Below are 19,121 nucleotides of genomic sequence, written 5' to 3'. Positions count from 1 at the left end.
AATATGTATATAATTACATTACAAATTTGTGTGAGGAGTTTTCCAGGCAAAATGTTGAAAACATGAATTGGTTACTACTTGATGTATTTGATATGATGCCACAAGAAAAATATAAGCTCAGGAAAGAACTGATAAGCTAGTAAACACATTTAAGAAGGCAAGGAGAGAGGTCAGAAATTCGGAGATTTTAAACCTCGGAAGTAGAAACTTTAATTGATCATTTAAATAGTGGAATGCTAAAACATATCTTCCAGAAAAGACCAAACCCAGGGCTCCATCATGAAAGCATGGCCTTGGGATAAAGTCCAAACCAAGTGTAGAGCTGGAGACTGTTTTTCAGACTTTTGACAGGAAAAACATCCTCCTAGGTATGTGTGTGTGTATGTATGTATGTATATGTGTATATATACATACACACACAAGTACACTATATATATATATAGTCACCCTGATGTGCTATTAAGTAGTAGGTCTTATTAATTCATTCTAACTATATATACACAAAGTTTTATATATAGTATATAACTAGTATATGTATATACTAGCATATAGTATATATGTAGCTATATATATATTGTGTAAATATGTATATATATGTACGTGTGTGTGTGTATATATATAGTTAGAAAGAATTAATAAGAGTTACTATTTAATAGCACATCAGGGTGCCTATAATCAGTAATATCTTAGTTTTACATTTTAAAATAACTTAAAGAGTGCAAGTGAATTGCTTGTAATTCAAAGGATAAATGCTTGAGGAGATGGACACCCCATTGTCCATGAGGTGCTTATTTCACATTGCATGCCTGTATTCAAACATCTCATGTACCCCATAAATATATATACCTACTATGAAATGATTTGGCTCTTTGTCCCCACCCAAATCTCATCTCAAATTGTAATCCCCACATGTCAGGGAGAGACATGGTGGGAGGTGATATTTTTTATGGTTTATTTTGTTATGGTTTTACAAAAATCTGAGACATCAAAAAAAACTGTGATTAAATTTAGAGAAAAAGGCACATCTCACAGAGAATTTTACAGTGGGTGAGAAGCAACATGAACTGCAGACCTTGCAGGTGGGGAGTCTCTTGCAAAAGCAGAAGTCACATCAGCAAACTGGTGAAGAGGCAGCTCTAAGCTCCGTTCAGCCACAGACACATCAAAATGCAAGCAGAAAATGTCAGAATCAATGTGGTCAGAACTCTGGAAAGCAGTCAAAAGATTACAACAAGCAAGCAAATGCTGAATCAAGAAGACAGCAACCTAAAAATGGTAGGAAGATTCTCCACAATTTCTTATAGAAGATAGAAGCAGTGGGAATATTTTCTCATTCATTGTTTGAAGCCAGTATTACTTCTAATACCAAAACCAGACAAAAACTTGTAAGAAACAAGAACTAAAGAGCAACATTTCTCATGAACATAGATCTGAAAATATTCAATAAAATATTAGCAAATCAAATCCAACGATGTCTAAAAATAACTACATGGCATAGCCAAATGGGGTTTGTTCCAGGTTTGTAAGGCTGGCTCAACATTCGAAAACCAAATAATGTAATCCATCACATCAACAAGCTAAAGACGAAAAATCATATAATCATATCAATACATGAAGAAAAAGCATCTGACAAAATCCGACACCATTCATGATAAAAACTCTCAGCAAACGAGAAATAGAGGAAAACTTTCTCAACTTCTTAAAGAACAACTACAAAAAAACCTACAGCTAAAACTACATTTAATGGTGAAAAGCTAGACGCATTTTTGCTAATATCAGGAGCAAGACAAAGATGTTCCCTCTCACAACTCCTTTTCAACATCACACTGACAGTCCTAACTCATGCAATAAAACAAGAAAAGGAAGTAAAAGTTACACAAATTAGGAAGGAAGATACAAAACTGTCTTTCGTCACATATGGCATAATTACCTATGTAAATTCTAAAAGACAAAAATATTCTGGAACTAATCAGCAATTACAGGGGTTTGCAGGATACATGATTAATACACAAAAGTCAATTGCTTTCCTATATATCAACAGTGAACAAGTGGAATTTGAAATTAAAAACATGATAACATTTATATTAGCACTCTCTCTCCGCAGAAATGAAATACTTAGGTATATGTCTAACAAAGTAGATTTAAGATTTATTTTTATTTTATTTGTTTTTTTCTGAGGTGGAGTCTCGCTCTGCCACCCAGGATGGAGTGCAGTGGCACGATCTTGGCTCACTACAACCTCTGCCTCCTGGGTTCAAGTGATTCTCCTGTCTCAGCCTCCTGAGTAGCTGGGATTACAGGCATCTGCCACCACATCCAGCTATATTTTTTGTAATTCTAGTAGAGATGAGGTTTTGCCATGTTGGCCAGGCTAGTCTCAAACTCCAGACCTCAGTGTATCCATCTGCCTCAGCCTCCCAAAATGCTGGCATTACAGGGGTGAGCCACTGCACCCTGCCAGATGTAAGATGTATATGAGGAAAACTATTAAACTATGATAAAATATATCAAAGAATAACTAAATAAATGGAGAGTTAATTCATGTTCATCAATAGAAATGGTCAAGGTTGTCAAGATATCAATTCTTCCCAATTTGACCTTTAGATACAATGCAATCCCAATAAAATCCCAGCAAGTTATTTTGTGGATATTGACAAACAATCCTAAGGCTTGCATAGAGAGGCAAAAGATTCAGAATAGTCAAGACAATAGTAAAAATAAAACAAAAGAAGACAGCTAATACTACCTGACCCCAGGCCTTACAATAAAGTTTCAGTAATCAAGACAATGAAACATTGGCAAAAGAATATACAAATAGATGAATCAAACACAATACAGAGCCCAGAAACAGATGAACAAAAATATAGTTATTGATATTTGAAAAACAACAAAAACAAGTCAATGGAGAAAGAAGAGTCTTTTTAGTAAATGGCGCTGGAAAAACTGAACGTCTACATGCAAAACAATGAATCTAGACACAGAGTTTATAAGTTTATATTCTCCACAAAAATTAACTCAAAATGGATAATAGACATGAATATAAAATGCGAAACTATAAAAATGCTGGCAAATAACATCTGAGAATATCTAGATGATCTTTTGCTATAGTGATAGTTTTTTAAATACAACACCAATGGCACAATTCATGAAACAAGTAATTGGTAAGTTGGACTTTCTTAAATTTTAGAAGTGATGCTTTCTGAAAGACACCGTAAAGCAAATTACCAGTAGAAGACTAGTCACAAACTGAAAGAAAATAAGTGAAAGACACATCTGAGAAAAAATTATTAACCAAAACATACAAAGAACACTCAAAACTCAAAAACAAACAACCTAATTAATAAACGGACAGAAGATCTGAACAGATACCTCATCAAAGAAGACATACAATGGCAAGTAAGCAAATGAAACGAAGCTCAACATCATATGTCATCAGGAAATTGCAAATTTTAAAAAGTGGCATACCACTAAATACCCATTAAGATAGCAAAAATTTAAAAAAGCTGAAAACATCAAGTGCTGGCAAAGATATGGAGTGACAGAAATTGCCATTCATTGATGCTGTGAATGCAAAATGGTACAGTCACTTTGGAAAACAGTTTGGCAGTTCCTTGCAAAACTAAACATACCTTACCATATAACCCTGCAAACTTGGTCCCTGATATTTTCCCAAAGGAGTTAAAAACTTATGTCCACACAAGAACCTGCACATGCATGCTTACAGCAGCTTTATTCATAATTGCCAAAATTGGAAGCAACCAAGATGCCCCTCAGTGAGCGAATGGACAAATAAACTGTGGCCTATTCAGACAACAGAATATTATCCAGCTGTAAAAAGCAATGAGTTTTCATGTCTATTATCAAGTGAAAAAAGGACATTTGAAAAGGCTACATGCTGTGTGATTTCAACTACATGACATTCTAGAAAAGACAAAACTATGCAGACAGGATCAAAATCAGTTGCCAGCTGTTTAAGGGTGGAGAGGAATGAACAGGCGGAGCATAGATGATTTTGAAGGCAATGAAATGACTCTGTAGGATACTATGATAGTCGATACATGTTATTATACATTTGTTATAACCCACAGAATGTACAGCACCAAGAGTGAGACCTAATGTAAACTATGGAGTGTTAATGATGTGTCATTTTAGGTTTATCGAGTGTAGAAAATGTACCACTCTTGTATGGGGAAGGCTGTGGGTATATGGAAATAAGGGATATATGTTCGTTCATTTGTTCGTTCTTTCTTTCTTTCTTTTTTTTTTTTTTTTTTGACGGAATCTTGCTGTCACCAGACTGGAGTGTAGTGGCACGATCTCAGCTCACTGCAACCTCCGCCTCCTGGGTTCAAACAATTCCCCTGCCTCAGCCTCCTGAGTAGCTGGGACTACAAGCGTGTGCCACCACGCCCAGCTAATTTTTTGTATTTTTAGAAGAGACGGGGTTTCACTGTGTTAGCCAGGATGGTCTTGATCTCCTGACCTCATGATCCGCCCGCCCTGGCCTCCCAAAGTGCTGGGATTACAGGCGTGAGCCACCGCACCCAGTTGATAACTGTACTTTCTACTCAGTTTGTTGTAAACCTAAAATTGCTATAAAACTAAAGGTATTAAAAATAAACATGAAAAAAGACAACCTACAAAATGATAATGAATATATGCAAACTGCATATTTGATAATGATTTAAGATTCAGAATTCTAAAGAACTCCTATAACTCAACAAAAGATAATTCTGTGAAAAAAATTGGGCAAAATAGACATTTCTCCAAAAAAGATACACAAATGACCCATAAGATCAAGAAAAGATGTTCAACATCATTCATCATTAGGGAAATGCAAATCAAAACCACCATGAGATTACACTTCATACTCCCTAGGATGGCTATAATTAAAAAGCTTAAAAAGGAAAGCAGCAGGTCCCAGACTTCCTTCAAAAATTTGCTTAAATACCTTCTCATCTAGGCCTGTCCTTACCATGATACTTAATATTTTAATTTGCCATCCTCCCATCTTATGATTTCTTATGTTTTATCTTTTTATCATAGTACTGATCACCTCTTAACGAGCTGTGTAATTTTACATACACATATGTAAGTATGTACCTATTACTTAACAAGCTGTGTAACTTACTTATATACACATATGTAAGCATGTACCTATACACATATTATATACACATATGTAAGCATGTACAAATACACGTTTATATACACATATGTAAGTATGAAAGTTTACTTACATATACAAAAGTATAAGTTTGTGTATTATATATACAAATAAACACACACAATATATTTTGTGTAATATATATACACACAAAATATATATTTTCTGTTTAACACAAAAGTACATGCTCAAGAAGAACATGATATTTTTTCTGTTTCATTTAATGATGTATACTAGGTGTCTCAAACATTGCTTGTCATATAGCAACTGCCCAATAAATATATATTAATTAAACAGTTTTGTCTTTATTTTCTTTATTCTTGGCAGGGTTTTGAAAATTTATTGGTCTTCTGAAGTCCTCCATCTTAGAGTTGTGTTCTATTTCATTAATTTGTGCCATTACCTAACTGGTTTCTAATATAAATTTTTAAGGCAATATATTTTTCTCTATCTACTGGCTTAGAAAAAGCGCATAGTTTATTCCATGCAATATTATTGTTATTTCTGTTTCAAAACATTTTTTAATTTAATGTGATTTAAGAGGGGGACATTGGCTATTTAAAGTGTCTTTCTCCTAAACAATGGGAGTTTCCTAAACATTGCCTTATCATTTAAAATTATAACCCTTTTTTGTTGCTTGCTAAATGTTCTGTGTGTGCTTGAAAATCATATATATCTGAAGCTGGTAAATTGCGTTACATATGCCCATTAGGTATAGATCACTGACTATGCTGGTCAATTCTATTGCATCCTTACCATAGCACAAAATTAAAACATTTTGAGAATGCCTGAAGTACTCTGAATTGTGACTCATCAGTAAATAAGCTAATTAGAATGTATTTGGAAACTAATAAAATGGTTGTTTCTGAAAGAAGTCTCTGTATCAATGGCATGATTATACTCAAATAAGATTTTAGAGTTCCTAGATACACAAATCACTTTGACTACATCCTGTATTACAGAAGTGATATTCAGATTATTTTTTTAAAATTACTTTATAGATTTTGCTTTCAGAGTCTATATTGATCTACAGATAATTAAAGCAGGATGTACACGTTTATATTACAAAGGATTTCTAGGTATTTTATTCACTTTGTAGCAATTGTGAACGGGAGTTCACTCATGATTTGGCTCTCTGTTTGCCTATTATTGGCTGTCGGAGGGTGGGGGGCTAGGGGAGGGATAGCATTAGGAGAAATACCTAATGTAGATGACAGGTTGATGGGTGCAGCAAACCATCATGACACGTGTATATCTATGTAACAAAACCTGCACGTTCTGCACATGTACCCCAGAACTTAAAGTATAGTAATAAAAAATATTTTTTTCTCCATGAAACGTCTTGTATCTTTAAAAGGAGTTGATTTCTTTCATTCTTTCTGCTGTTCCTAGATGGTATATTTCTACCTAATCAGATTTTCAAAGCCTTCTTAGAGTTGTGATATGTGTTCAAGCTTTACTTAGAATTCTCAAAACAAAACAAAACAAAGAAAGGAGACTATGGAATTTAAACCCAAATACATGGTTGGTTGCCAGCCAAACTTTTGAAATCAGTTGCTATGGAGATTCTTTTGTCTTTCTCTTCTTCTGGGTCTAATTAGGGCATCAAAGTTTATAGCATATAAATATAATAACACCACTCATAATTCCTATGGCAGATTCCAGTCACTTTATAACTAAAACATAACATTTAAGACCAGTAGACTGGAAACACAGTTGAACTTCAAAAAAAAATTAGCAATGCTATGTTAAAAGAGATAATTCTCATGTCATGGCAACCAATGCCAAAATCAGGTTTATTCTAATTTCTTTGTTTGTACCAGCAGCTGAAAAAGTTTTATTCCTGGGCATTATTTGGAACTAATTCAGCTTTCTTGCTCTAATATTACTGGTATGAATATGCCCACTCAAATCTAAAAAAAAAAAGAACAAGAGATTTTGCAATCATTCACCAAAAAGCACCTTCTGGTACAACTTATCCTCCAAAGGCTCATGATTACTTTGGCCTTTAGGTTTGAAACAGAAGAACTACCAAGACAGTACATTTTTAATATATTTCTGATTCCCTTGGTAAATCAGCATACTTTCCCTCATACAGAGAGAAATTCCTAGAAATATGCACAACTTTAGAGCTTAAATACAAAGAGCTCACGAAATATTTAGCCAGAAATAAAATGATACTTTGAATTCTGAAAAATTACACTAAACTATATCTCTAGGAAAGAGATACACTAGTGACATTACAAATAAAATTCAAAAGCATTATGTGTGCTCTAACTGTTAACCTTATATGTTTGTGTGATATTTAATTGAAAATGACAATGAAGAAAATGTACAAGCATTTGATACAGAAATAACTAAAACAACAGCAGAAAATATTCATAAGGTAAAGATAAATATTAACAAATACAGAATTCCAGAGTAGCAAAGTATTTTTCCTTGTTCATATAATAATGTATATAATAAATAATCCAAAATTGAAAGAATATATAGTCATGTGATTTTAAAAGGCCATCTATGTCTATAGAGAATAAGTTTTGTTTTCAACCGACACATTAATTGTCATATTTATGGGGTATAGTGTAATGTTTTAATATATGTATATATTATAGTACTGATCAAATCAAAGTTAACACTTATCATATCTCAAACACTTGTCATCTCTTTGTGGTAAAAATATTGTTTTTTTTTTTTAAGATTCATTTATACACAAAAGTGGTAGGGTATATGCAGGAGAATGAAGCTGGAACTATACCTTTTATCATATATAAATACAAACTCAGGACGGATTAAAGACTTAAAAGGCAAGACCTAAAACTATAAAAATTCTAGAAGAAAACCAAGGAAACTGAATTTTTCACAACAGCCCTGGCAAGGAATTTATGACTAAATCATCAAAAGCAATTGAAATGAAACCAAAAATTGACAAGTGGGATCTAATTAAACTAAAGAGTTCTGCACAGAAAAAACAAACAAACAACAAAAAATAACCTCTCAACAGAGTAAACAGAAAACCTACAAAACGGGAGAAAATAGTCACAGACTACGCATACAACAAAGGTCACACTTCATGAATCCATAAAGAATTTAGTCAATTCAACAAGCAAAAACAACACCATTAAAAAGTGGGCAAAGGACATGAACAGACATTTTTCTAAAAGAAGACAAACAAGCAGCCAACAAACAAATGAAAGAAATTCTCTGCCTCACTAATCATCAGAGAAATGCAAATCAAAACCACAGTGAGATTCTATCTTACATTAGTCAAAATGGCCATTATTAAAAAGTCAAAAAATAACAGATGTTGGTGAGGTTACCGAGAAAAGGTAAAGCTTACACACTGCTGGTGGGAATGTAAATTAGTTCAGCCACTGTGGAAGGGAGTTTGAAGACTCTGAAAGAACTCAAAGCAGAATTACATTTGACCCAGCAATTTCATTATTAGGTATATAACCAAAGGAAAATAAATCTTTCTCCCAAAAAGATACACGCATTCCTATGTTCATCGCAGGACGAGTCACAATACAAAGACATGGAATCAATCCAGGCGCCCATCAGTGGCGGACTGAATAAAGAAAATCTGTTACATATACACCATGGAATACTACACAGTCTTAAAAAAAGAATGAAATCAAGTCCTTCGCACCAACATGGATGCAGGTGGAGGCCATAATTCTAAGTGAATTAATGCAGGAACAGAAAACCCAACACTGCATATTCTCACTTGTAAGTGGATGCTCAACACTGGGTAAACGTGGACATAAACATGGGAACAATAAGCACTGGGGACTACTAGAGTGGGGAGGGAGAGAGGAGGAAAAGGGCTAAAAATCTATTGTGTCCTATGCTCACTATCTGGCTGACAAGACTAATCATACCCCAAATTTCACCATCACACTATACAAGAAACCTGCACATGTACCGCTGATTCTAAAATAAAAGTTGAAATAATTTGTTTTAAAAGAAGTGGTATGGTAGCTTGGGCAAAACATTGGATCATAAATCAAAATACTTAGTTCTAATGAGAACACATGGACACAGTGAGGGGAACATCACACACCAGGGCCTGTCAGGGGCTAGGGGGCTAGGGGAGGGATAGCATTAGGAGACATACCTAATGTTGATGGGTGCAGCAAACAACCATGGCATGTGTAAACCTATGTAACAAACCTGCACGTTCTGCATGTGTGTCTCAGAACTTAAAGTATAATAATAATAATTAAAAAAAACTTCTGTTCTAGGACCAACTCTATCCGTACAAGTTTTATGAACTTTGACAAAACCTAAGCCACTCTTGTTGACAGCTTCATCTGTTGACTGCACTAATAATATCTTTCCCACCTAACTCTCAAGGCTTCTGAAGTTCAAATGAAGATTAATAAATAAAAAAGGCTTTGAACATTAAAAGTTCTATGTATATGTGAGCTGAAGTTGTTCATGATATTTCAGTTTTGGTTCCAAGAAGCAAATAATATTAAACTGCAATATTCTAGTTCAGAAATTATTAAAGGTAATGGTGACATAATTTGTCAACCTTCATTTTGACAATTTATATTCACCTCATTTGCAGTTAAATGAAGCCACAAATGGACTATGTTGCACAATTTTACAGGCCTAGCAGAATGAGTACATACGGCCCATTTAGCTAAGGATATTTTAATATATGGTGTTCATTATGAGTTGATCTCTTTCAACCATATCACCCAGCTGATATGTATCTCCTTGAGAGATCACTATGTCTATTTTATATACACGTATTTATCAGGGTGTTGATTTTTTTTAACAACCTATCACATCTGACAACATACACAGAGAAATGACAATCCTCTGACATGCATCAGAGCTTGTAGGCTCACCAGCCCTGCATGAATTGTCTTTAATGAAAATTTTGCCTGTAATTTTTCAAAAAAAAAAATTTATTTCAGGCCGGGCTCAGTGACTCATGCCTGTAATCCCAGCACTTTGGGAAGCCAAGGCAGGTGGACCATGAGGTCAAGAGATCAAGACCATCCTGGCCAACATGGTGAAACCCGATCTCTACTAAAAACACAAAAAATAGCTGGGCATGGTGGTGCATGCCTGTAGTCCCAACTAATCGGGAGGCTGAGGCAGGAGAATCACTTGAACTCGGGAGGCGGAGGTTGGAGTGAACTGATATCATGCCACCGCACTCCATCCTGGCAACAGAGTGAGACTCCGTCTCACAAAAAGAAAAAAAAAAAAACAAAAAAACTTTCATATGAAAAATACTTGTTTCCATTCTGTTTTTCTTTGAAGACACCTGTTTTCCAATTTATCTCCAATTAATACACACATACACACACACACACAGTCATCAATTGGTTTTAAATGAATTATGAGTATAAATGAATTATTCAGAGAAAAGAGGGAAAGAATCAAGTTAAATCACCTTACCTTCCCCCGGTATTGAGATACACACACTCTGCATGTTTCAACAATAAACGCAGCATATTGAGTAAGGCTATGGCAGTTGAAGGTAAAAGTAAGAAAACAGAACCCTTTTACTTACGACAAATGAAAGTAGTCTCATCTGAATTATCAGCACAATCATTCACAAAATCACAAAGCTTGTCCTTTGCAATGCAGTGCTTATTAGCACACATGAATTCGTGAGCATTACACTTTCTATCTGGGTTAAGCAAAGGGGAGCAATCTTGGAAGGAAATATCATCCACTGCTACATCTCCTATGTAACTGATACCACGTTTGGCTCTGAAGACAATCTAAAAAAAAAAAAAAAAAAAAAAAAAAAAAGCCAGTTACAGTTACACTGTCAATCAAGAAGTTCAAAACCTGGACAAACACTATTTATCAAGCACATCAAGCTGGAACCTGTTTGTTTTGCCTTGTTTTTTTAATATCCCTATGTTGAAAATGACCCAGGAAATTTAAGGACCATTTAAGACCTAGGTCATCCTCAACACCTAAGAATGTGGGAGTGGCAACACCACTGGCTCATGTCTAGATTTTTAGGAGATAGGTCTAGAAAATTGGCAGGAGACACCGATCCACTACTGCCTTTGCCAGCTGTCAGATGTCAAACAAGACCTACTCCTGTTTCAGAGTATTGCTGCACAGGAAAGCAGTAGGTCGATCGGATGACATAAAGTACCAAGAGTGAAAGGAGTGAAAAGATACAAGTAGATTCCTTATTTTGCTCAATTCTTGTCATTCCTCAGATCTCTCCATTCCTACTATTTGAAAGCTAAAAGATAAGTCTTCAATACCATGAGTGTTTTTTTTTTTAATTGGACACATCTTTGGAATTGACTTTGATTTGCTTTTGATTCATATATGTGATGAACAGAATCTTCACGTGTCCTATTGTTTGATGACGATCTCCCACATATGTGGACTTCAGTAGAATCAGGAAGAATGAAGAATAGCAACAGGAATCATTAATGGTTTTACAAATTCCATCTTCAATTTGTTAACAATACCATTGCTTGAAATAAAAATGAATGCTGTTTCATAACTACATAAAACATCACATATTCTGTAGTTTAGGATATTTCAGTGAAATGAATTCAGTCTTTTTATTAAGTTTTTCTGCAAGCTAAGTATGTATATGTTAACATAAGAAATATTCAGATATTTCAAAATAAATTTAGAACAATTAGAGGTGAGTTAACAAGGACAGTTTTACTTTAGTGATGTTGTACAAAATATTTACTGTTACCATATTTAGAAATGTCTTTTGACCAATTCTGGACGATTATTTTTCTTAAAATAAATAATTATAGTTTTTTTTCCCTTCAGATGTGATAGGTCTTTATACTGTTGTGTGAACCTAGGTGTTCTCCTCTTAACATGAGAAGATGGAATAATTGAAATCATGCCTCTCTCATTATCAAAAGAAAAATATAACTGTGTTCGTATAGTGAATTTACATAAAAGGAATAGACTGCTCTTCATAGTAGGTGAGCTTGGAAAGAAAAAAATAAATTAGTAAAATAGATGAAGAGCTTGAAAGTGATTAAAAAGAGATGAAACCAAAAAGTATAATAAGGACTACGACTTTCTTAAAAGGGAAATCGAGCCATGGAAAAATATTGATATGCAAAATAAAAAAGATCTGGATAGTCTAAAATTTCAATATGTGCTGTAATGCTCTGTGAATAAGAAATCAGATAATGCAATGAAGGTTGCACTATTAATTTGCTTATCTTCTGTCGTATAGGTCCAAACTCAGTTGCTTGCCTTGTTCAAATAATCAAATCATCACTTACATCTCAACATTTCACACAGTGTTGGCTGGGATTCCCTAGACTTTAACACTGAATGTGATTAACTGTTCTTAAAAAAGAGAGAAACTACAATGTATCCTTTTTTTTTTCAGACAGAATAAAGTCAGGGTTAATTATTTTTGTAAAATTTGGTAGACAATGTAGCATGGCAGTTGCACTGTGGACTGGTGAAAGGCCTGACCGTGTCTACAGTCAGCCTCTGCCACTTGTAGTTACATAACTAGAGCAGAAGACCTAACACCTGGGTATTTCTGTATTCCAATTTATAATATGGAGATGATAATACTATGTAACTTGCAAGATTATTGTGAAAGCAAGATGAGTAAATATTTTAAAAATTCATATAATAGTATGTAGCACTCAGTAAGTGCTACATATGTGATTGCTCTAATAGTAAAAATTATAATTAAATATTTTGTCTAAATTTGGGGGTGTTCCCAAATAAAATTATACAAACTTCCCAGATATGTTCAGCATACCATTTCTAAAAATATTTTACATGTTTCCTCAAGGGCTAGAGGCACTCATCTTTGTGAGACTAATGAGAATAATCTTGTAAGAAACGGCAGAATCGTGAAGAGTGTGCCTAACTCATCACTGACTCTCTCATGCATGGTGCATAGCAATGTGCTTTGCATGCAGTAAGTGCTCAATAATATTTTATGGAAGAAATCACACATAAAACAGCAAATATTCACAAGCCATTAATATTTAGTTTTAAGAGTCAAAAAAATCAGCGGTATACTTCTCTTTAATCTCAATATGTGAAAAATTAGAAATTCAGAATGGCTAAATTAATAATGATTATATGTGCTGAAATTCCCCTTAATATTACTTCACTATTTTACTATACAGACATTTTACATGCACAGAACTAGTTAAGACTTCATCACCTGGGGTGGAAGCCCAAGTGTGACAGAGTAAAACCTTCTACATGTTCTTGATGAGATTTCTTTTCGCCTCAGTTTAAAGACCTGAGAGGCAGAACAGTTGGGATCCCTCTAACAAAACTTTCATATTGTGCAAGGCTATGAAATAGCTATTCAGTCTTTACTGCTTCAAGTTGAACTTCCTTCTTATACACATCCTAAATTATCTACAAGTGATTCATAAGAAAACTGGATTCCAGAGAGAGGCAAAAGATACATAGGATTTACTACACCTATCATTCTAAGAAATTGGCTGTAATACTTATCAATGCTTTTATACAATGGAAGCCTGTATACTCCCACTGGAGTTGGGAGCAGCTGATCTATCAGAGAAAGCACATGGTTGTAGATGTATTTATCTGAACATTCACAGCCAACTTGACTACCCCAGCTGCACGGGGAAGAGTGAAAATGCAATATTCAACAAGAATTTTATCCTTTCTATCTGGAGATAAACGGCTCTAAATTCATGGAATTAAGACCCAGGCAGTTAAGACTAAGAAGAAAATGCTGTACATAAATGGCTCTGTGTTCTCACTCTGCCTATTCAAATTTTAACAAATCTTCAGAGCTAAGCCTCATCTTAAAGAAAATTCCCAATAAAACAGCAGCCAATGGAGGCCTTGCTTTCTTGGTAATCCATAAGAAATATGCTTTGTGCCAAACATTTCAGCACATGCTTATTTTCAATTTAAACATTTTCAGTTGCATACTAGTACTTTTCTTTAGTTATTAATATGTATAGGTCTGATCCTCTTACTATTATCACAAATTCCATGAAGACAAGTAGAGCATTACATAATATTGTGCCTCCCAAAAAATATTTTTAAATTAGGTGGATCTATTGCCTATAATAAGGTTTAACAATATAATATGTTTTCCAAAGACTATCTTTTAAATTGGGTTTGAAAGAATTAATTGCTGTACAAGCTCTGAGAATATATTTGCAAAACAGAGGGAAACGTTCTTTATATGTGTGGGGCTGGTTGGGGAGTGAAGGAAGGTTGTTATTCAAATTAAATGTTCCTAGAAGTACGAATATCTACTTGGAAGAAATTGGAGTATTCTGAAGTTGTCAATTCCTTATGTAAAATGCCCCATGGAGTGTTATATGTCATGTCTACGCATCCATAGAACATATCAAAAAGGGAATGGGGAGCAAGAAGACTGTGAGTATGGAAGGAAATAGGATGAAAAAAAAATCAGCAGAACTCACTCACCCCATAACTACCTGTATTACACACCTGTGTATGTGAACGAATGCCTAAAAACACTTCTGCTCTCTTCCACTGTGCACCTTGCCATCCAGTTTGAGCCCACAATTTAGAAGTCACATTATCTTTCTTGATGAGTACCTGCAGAGATAAATCAGGTAAAAGGCATTGAAGTATTTTATCTTGAGAAATTGCAAACATGTAGAATTCTTCCAGTGATTCTTTTTTAGTTGCAATATCAACATGAAGTTCCGGAGAGAAGAGCTAAGACATTTTTTTATTAGATATCTTTGTTTTCTACAGCATTGTGCCCCTAGGGTACCTCACAAGCTTTGTACAATAAAGATGAGCATGAATATCTGTCAGTCAAGTCCTAAGGTATCTGGACACCACTTAATTAAGAACTCAACTACATTAACTTTTTAAAAATCTGGTGGCAGTAACAATTGCTGTTTTATATATTATATAATATTCTTGTGGTCAAATGAGAAAGTATGGAATGCTTACTAAAACACTCTTTTGAGAATGATCTTTCTCATTAGATGGTTCCAGAGGGGCAGTAATGTTACAATGTCAGCTCATTTCATTGTAAGCGCACAGATGGGTGAGATGAGTGAGCATCTATTTATACTGCACCAGTAAGAGCTTCCTGCCCAACAGCCGTGAAACCAACATATTCTCATCAGTACGGTACCCTCACCGTAAAGCAGAATCCAGATTACTCTCAGCAAACTATTATGGCTCTTCTTTTAGAATGATACAAAATGAGCCATGAAGTGAGTAACTAAGGCTCATAGGAGAGTGGAACAATTTCAGATTGTAAAATAACTGACTTAGATAGTGTATTAAATGATTTCACAACACTACTTTTTAAAAATAGAATTTATACAACCAAAGAATTATTCAGATAAAAGATTTGTGAAAGTCCTGACTTTTAAAAGTGAAGATGAACTTTAATGATTTCATTATCTGTTTTTTTAATGAAATTCACATTTTAAAAATGTAATTGGAGTTTCCAGAGTCATAGAAAAAAATGTGTTACCAGCAAAACTATCATTAAATTATCAGTCTATAAAATTCAAATTAATTTGGAACACTATCAAGGTCAAGAAAATATCATTTCTAACCAATAAGTAAAAATCAATTTTGAAAGGCATTGGAAAAAATGTATAGCAAATGAGTCTTCTTTATATTAATACCACACTATATACAAATCACAGAGAAAAAACATGTTCAAGAAACTTATTAATGCAACATTTAATGTTATTTTATTTATCTATGCACAAAAAAATCAGGCATAGATATCATTTTATTCATTTTATAATTCCATACTTATAAAATTTTAATTCTTTTAAAAAAGTTAATCTACCAATACCAAATTTTATACTGAAAAAAAGAGAGCATATTTCAAATCATCAATCCTAACCCCACAATATTCCAGGCAAATAATTCTCATTTCATTGACAAAAATCGTACAGTAAGTAGTAGTAATTGCTTTGCCTAAAACCATTTTTAAAAAGTCACTTTACAACAATAAGTTATAACATCAATCCAGAAGACCATTTGGATGCCTTTAGATTATTAAACAAAATCATGCATGTATACACACAAATATACTTTTAAACTGTTTTCAGACAATAAATGTTTCCAATAAAAAAAAAACAACATTTTTGAAAGAAACTACGTTTGTCTAAAATGAGTAAATGAGTAACAATAGCCAGGAAAACCCTAGAATAAAAGAAAATAGGAGTCGGGGTAGCACCTACTACTAATATTGCAATCAATGTTTTGGAAAATAAATGACCTAGCAGTTGGTCACAGTCTGTATCTCTCTACTGGGGAAAAAGCAGGAAACTCATGTCTAATCTTGTTGCAAATACGCTCAAGATTTCTTGGCAAGCTAATAGTATTTAAGAGGGGGAGAGTCCTTATCAATAGATTGCTTCTAGCAAGATAGCCCTACTCTAAAACTGCTCATAGTATATACAATTCTGGAATTTGTGGATTTATTTTCAGACAAGGTTTCCTGGAAAGTAACACATAAGCTATGAAACAGAATAAATGGAGATGCTCCAAATTTTAGTTGGCTTCTTCAGTATAACTGATGTGTCTACGCATATTACTCATGAACCTTATGCATTATTCTCTACCAGGGAATATACAGTATGGGAAGAAAGGACTTGGGGCTCTGAATTAACATGCCAGAACTGCTCTCTGGCCTGTATATGTTGGATCACCCAGAATAAAAAAATACAGGACTTCCTGAAACAATAGTTAATTCCAGAGACAGGACAGGATAAAAAGTTTATAACATCTTGGCCAAAAAGAAAGAATATGCTCAAAGAACAATGGGCCTTTTTAGAGAGACATGGAAGTTGGTTAAGAGGGACTCTTATTTCCAAATGCGAGACAATTTGAGGACCAAATAAATAATAATACTATTATGTTGACTAAAATAGAAACTTATGAGTCCACATTGATATAGAACAGTAAATGAACAGACAAATAGAGAGATGAGAATTTTTTTTCAACATGAATCCAACCTACAAATGTGGACAGAATAATGGAGTTAGAAAATCACAGTTAGGCAATCAGCACTGTAAAATTAATTCAGGCAAAAAAAAAAAAAAAGCCACCACTGAAGGCAAAACTTTGTGGGTAAAATGGAGATGAAATCAATATTCATACTGATTTCTCTTCGCAAAATATTTATTGATAGGGAAAAAAGAGTTTAACACAGTAAAATTAAACTAAGAGACATTTTACGAAATGATGTGGCTATTGGCTTTTTAAATAGCAAGTTTATAAAAACCAAGGGAAGATAAGGAATTATTCCTGTTTGAAAGACTGTAGAAAGAAATAACTTGGTATAATCTATTATCCTATACTGGATTTTTTTTTTCTATAGGGGACATTACCAGGACAACTCATTTAAAAAAAAATAAGATCTCTGAGTGAAGGATATATTGGAGTTGTCTGTGCTATTCTTGAAACATTTTATGTGTTTAAAACAGTTTAATTTTTTTAAACAGAGAAACATTTTGAAAAAGACTATTGCAGAATGTAGTACTACTACCATCAAAGGCAATAAGAAGACACATCCAGATATTACCCAAGTGTATATATTTATTTGATTGTGTTATACTCAGAAGACTGATACTGAAACATGCATATGTTTCAAGTGTAAAATAGTATTACCCAGAAGCTGCAACCTCAGCATAGAGACAACATTCATAATTAAATAGAATAAAAATTACCTACTAGTTATTCATGTCCAATTCTGCTAAAGTTTTTACTCCATCATACCATTACAAATCTAGTGAAGTGTTGATAATTGTCCATTTTCACTTATTAACAGAATATATTTTAATGATACCAAATTATGCACTATGAACTTTTACAGAGAAAATTCAGAAAATGTGATTGCCTAAGTAGTACCTGAAGAGAACCAACGGTGGCCCCATTCATATGTGTCCAGAACACCAAGGTACATTTTGGTCCCGTGAATGAAATGACAGGAGTAAGAATGTCAGCTGTGTCACCAAATTTCCCATTAGAACTGTCAGCATACAGGTACCAGCCATCTGTGGTATTTCTGGAAAAGGAATTTATCATATTATAAAAAGAAGAGGCCGGGTGCGGTGGCTCATGCCTGTAATCCCAGCAATTTGGGAAGTTGAGGCAGGTGGATCACCTGCGGTCAGGAGTTCAAGACCAACCTAGCAAACGTGATGAAACCCTGTCTCTACTAAAAATACGAAAAAACAAGCTGGGCGTGGTGGCGTGTGCCTGTAATCTCAGCTACTTAGGAGGCTAAGGTAGGAGAATAGCTTGAACCCAGGAGGTGCAAGTTGCAATGAGCTGAGATCGTGTCATTGTACTCCCGTCTGGGCAACAAGGTAAAACTCCATCTCAAAAAAAGAAGAAGAAGAGAAAGAATATTGTAAAACATAGTATAGTTTGGTACTAACCATATTTTATTGCTTTATATTTTTTCCTAAAAGTATAATGTGTTATATAGCATAATTATCGCCCATTACCTTCATCAGAAATAATACTTTTGCCACTTTGATTTTGAACCCATGATATCAATTGGTACAATGTGTATAAAATTATGACAAAGGCTGAAACTACCAAATCTGTAATAACTTGGTTGATATTTTTACATAATACCACTAATACTCTAATTAGCATTTTAGAGCTAATTTTAATGTGAGTAAAATGAGGCCCTAAAGCACTGATTGCCTTTAGAAGAAACATTAAAGGAAGGAAAAACATGAATAAGTAGGGGATAAAAAACAGGAAACTGGTCTGTCTCAAAGGGTTTCCATTCAAATTTACTTTCTCTATATTGATTTAGCTCAGTTTCACTTCAACACATTTTAGTAACCTTGTGCATAATTTTAAAGAATATCCTTTCTTTCCTAGGCCTAAATTAAAAAGGAAAAATAATGATGGAAATGATTAAATATTAATATATTTTCTGCTATAAAAGAAAGAATTTATAACTGTACTTGGAAAATTAATTCAAAAGAGAATAAAA

The 19,121-nt window shown here is 34.0% G+C and overlaps 1 protein-coding gene across 1 annotated transcript in view; it reads right to left on the bottom strand.

The window, feature by feature from the left end:
- MALRD1 (MAM and LDL receptor class A domain containing 1) overlaps positions 1–19,121 on the bottom strand; it is a 673,535-nt gene that overhangs the window by 382,297 nt on the left and 272,117 nt on the right. Inside the window, exons 23-25 of the mRNA XM_074000837.1 lie at positions 18,017–18,173; positions 14,609–14,719; positions 10,698–10,911 (exon numbers count right to left, since the gene is read on the bottom strand). Of these exons, the coding sequence (XP_073856938.1) occupies positions 10,698–10,911; positions 14,609–14,719; positions 18,017–18,173 (482 nt within the window). The remainder of the gene's footprint in view (positions 1–10,697; positions 10,912–14,608; positions 14,720–18,016; positions 18,174–19,121) is intronic.

The sequence above is a fragment of the Macaca fascicularis genome, chromosome 9 (assembly GCF_037993035.2).
Source record: "Macaca fascicularis isolate 582-1 chromosome 9, T2T-MFA8v1.1".
Classification (NCBI taxonomy): Eukaryota; Metazoa; Chordata; class Mammalia; order Primates; family Cercopithecidae; genus Macaca; species Macaca fascicularis.
The sequence above is the reverse complement of the archived record's forward strand: the minus strand, read 5'-3'. Positions and strand labels throughout refer to the sequence as shown.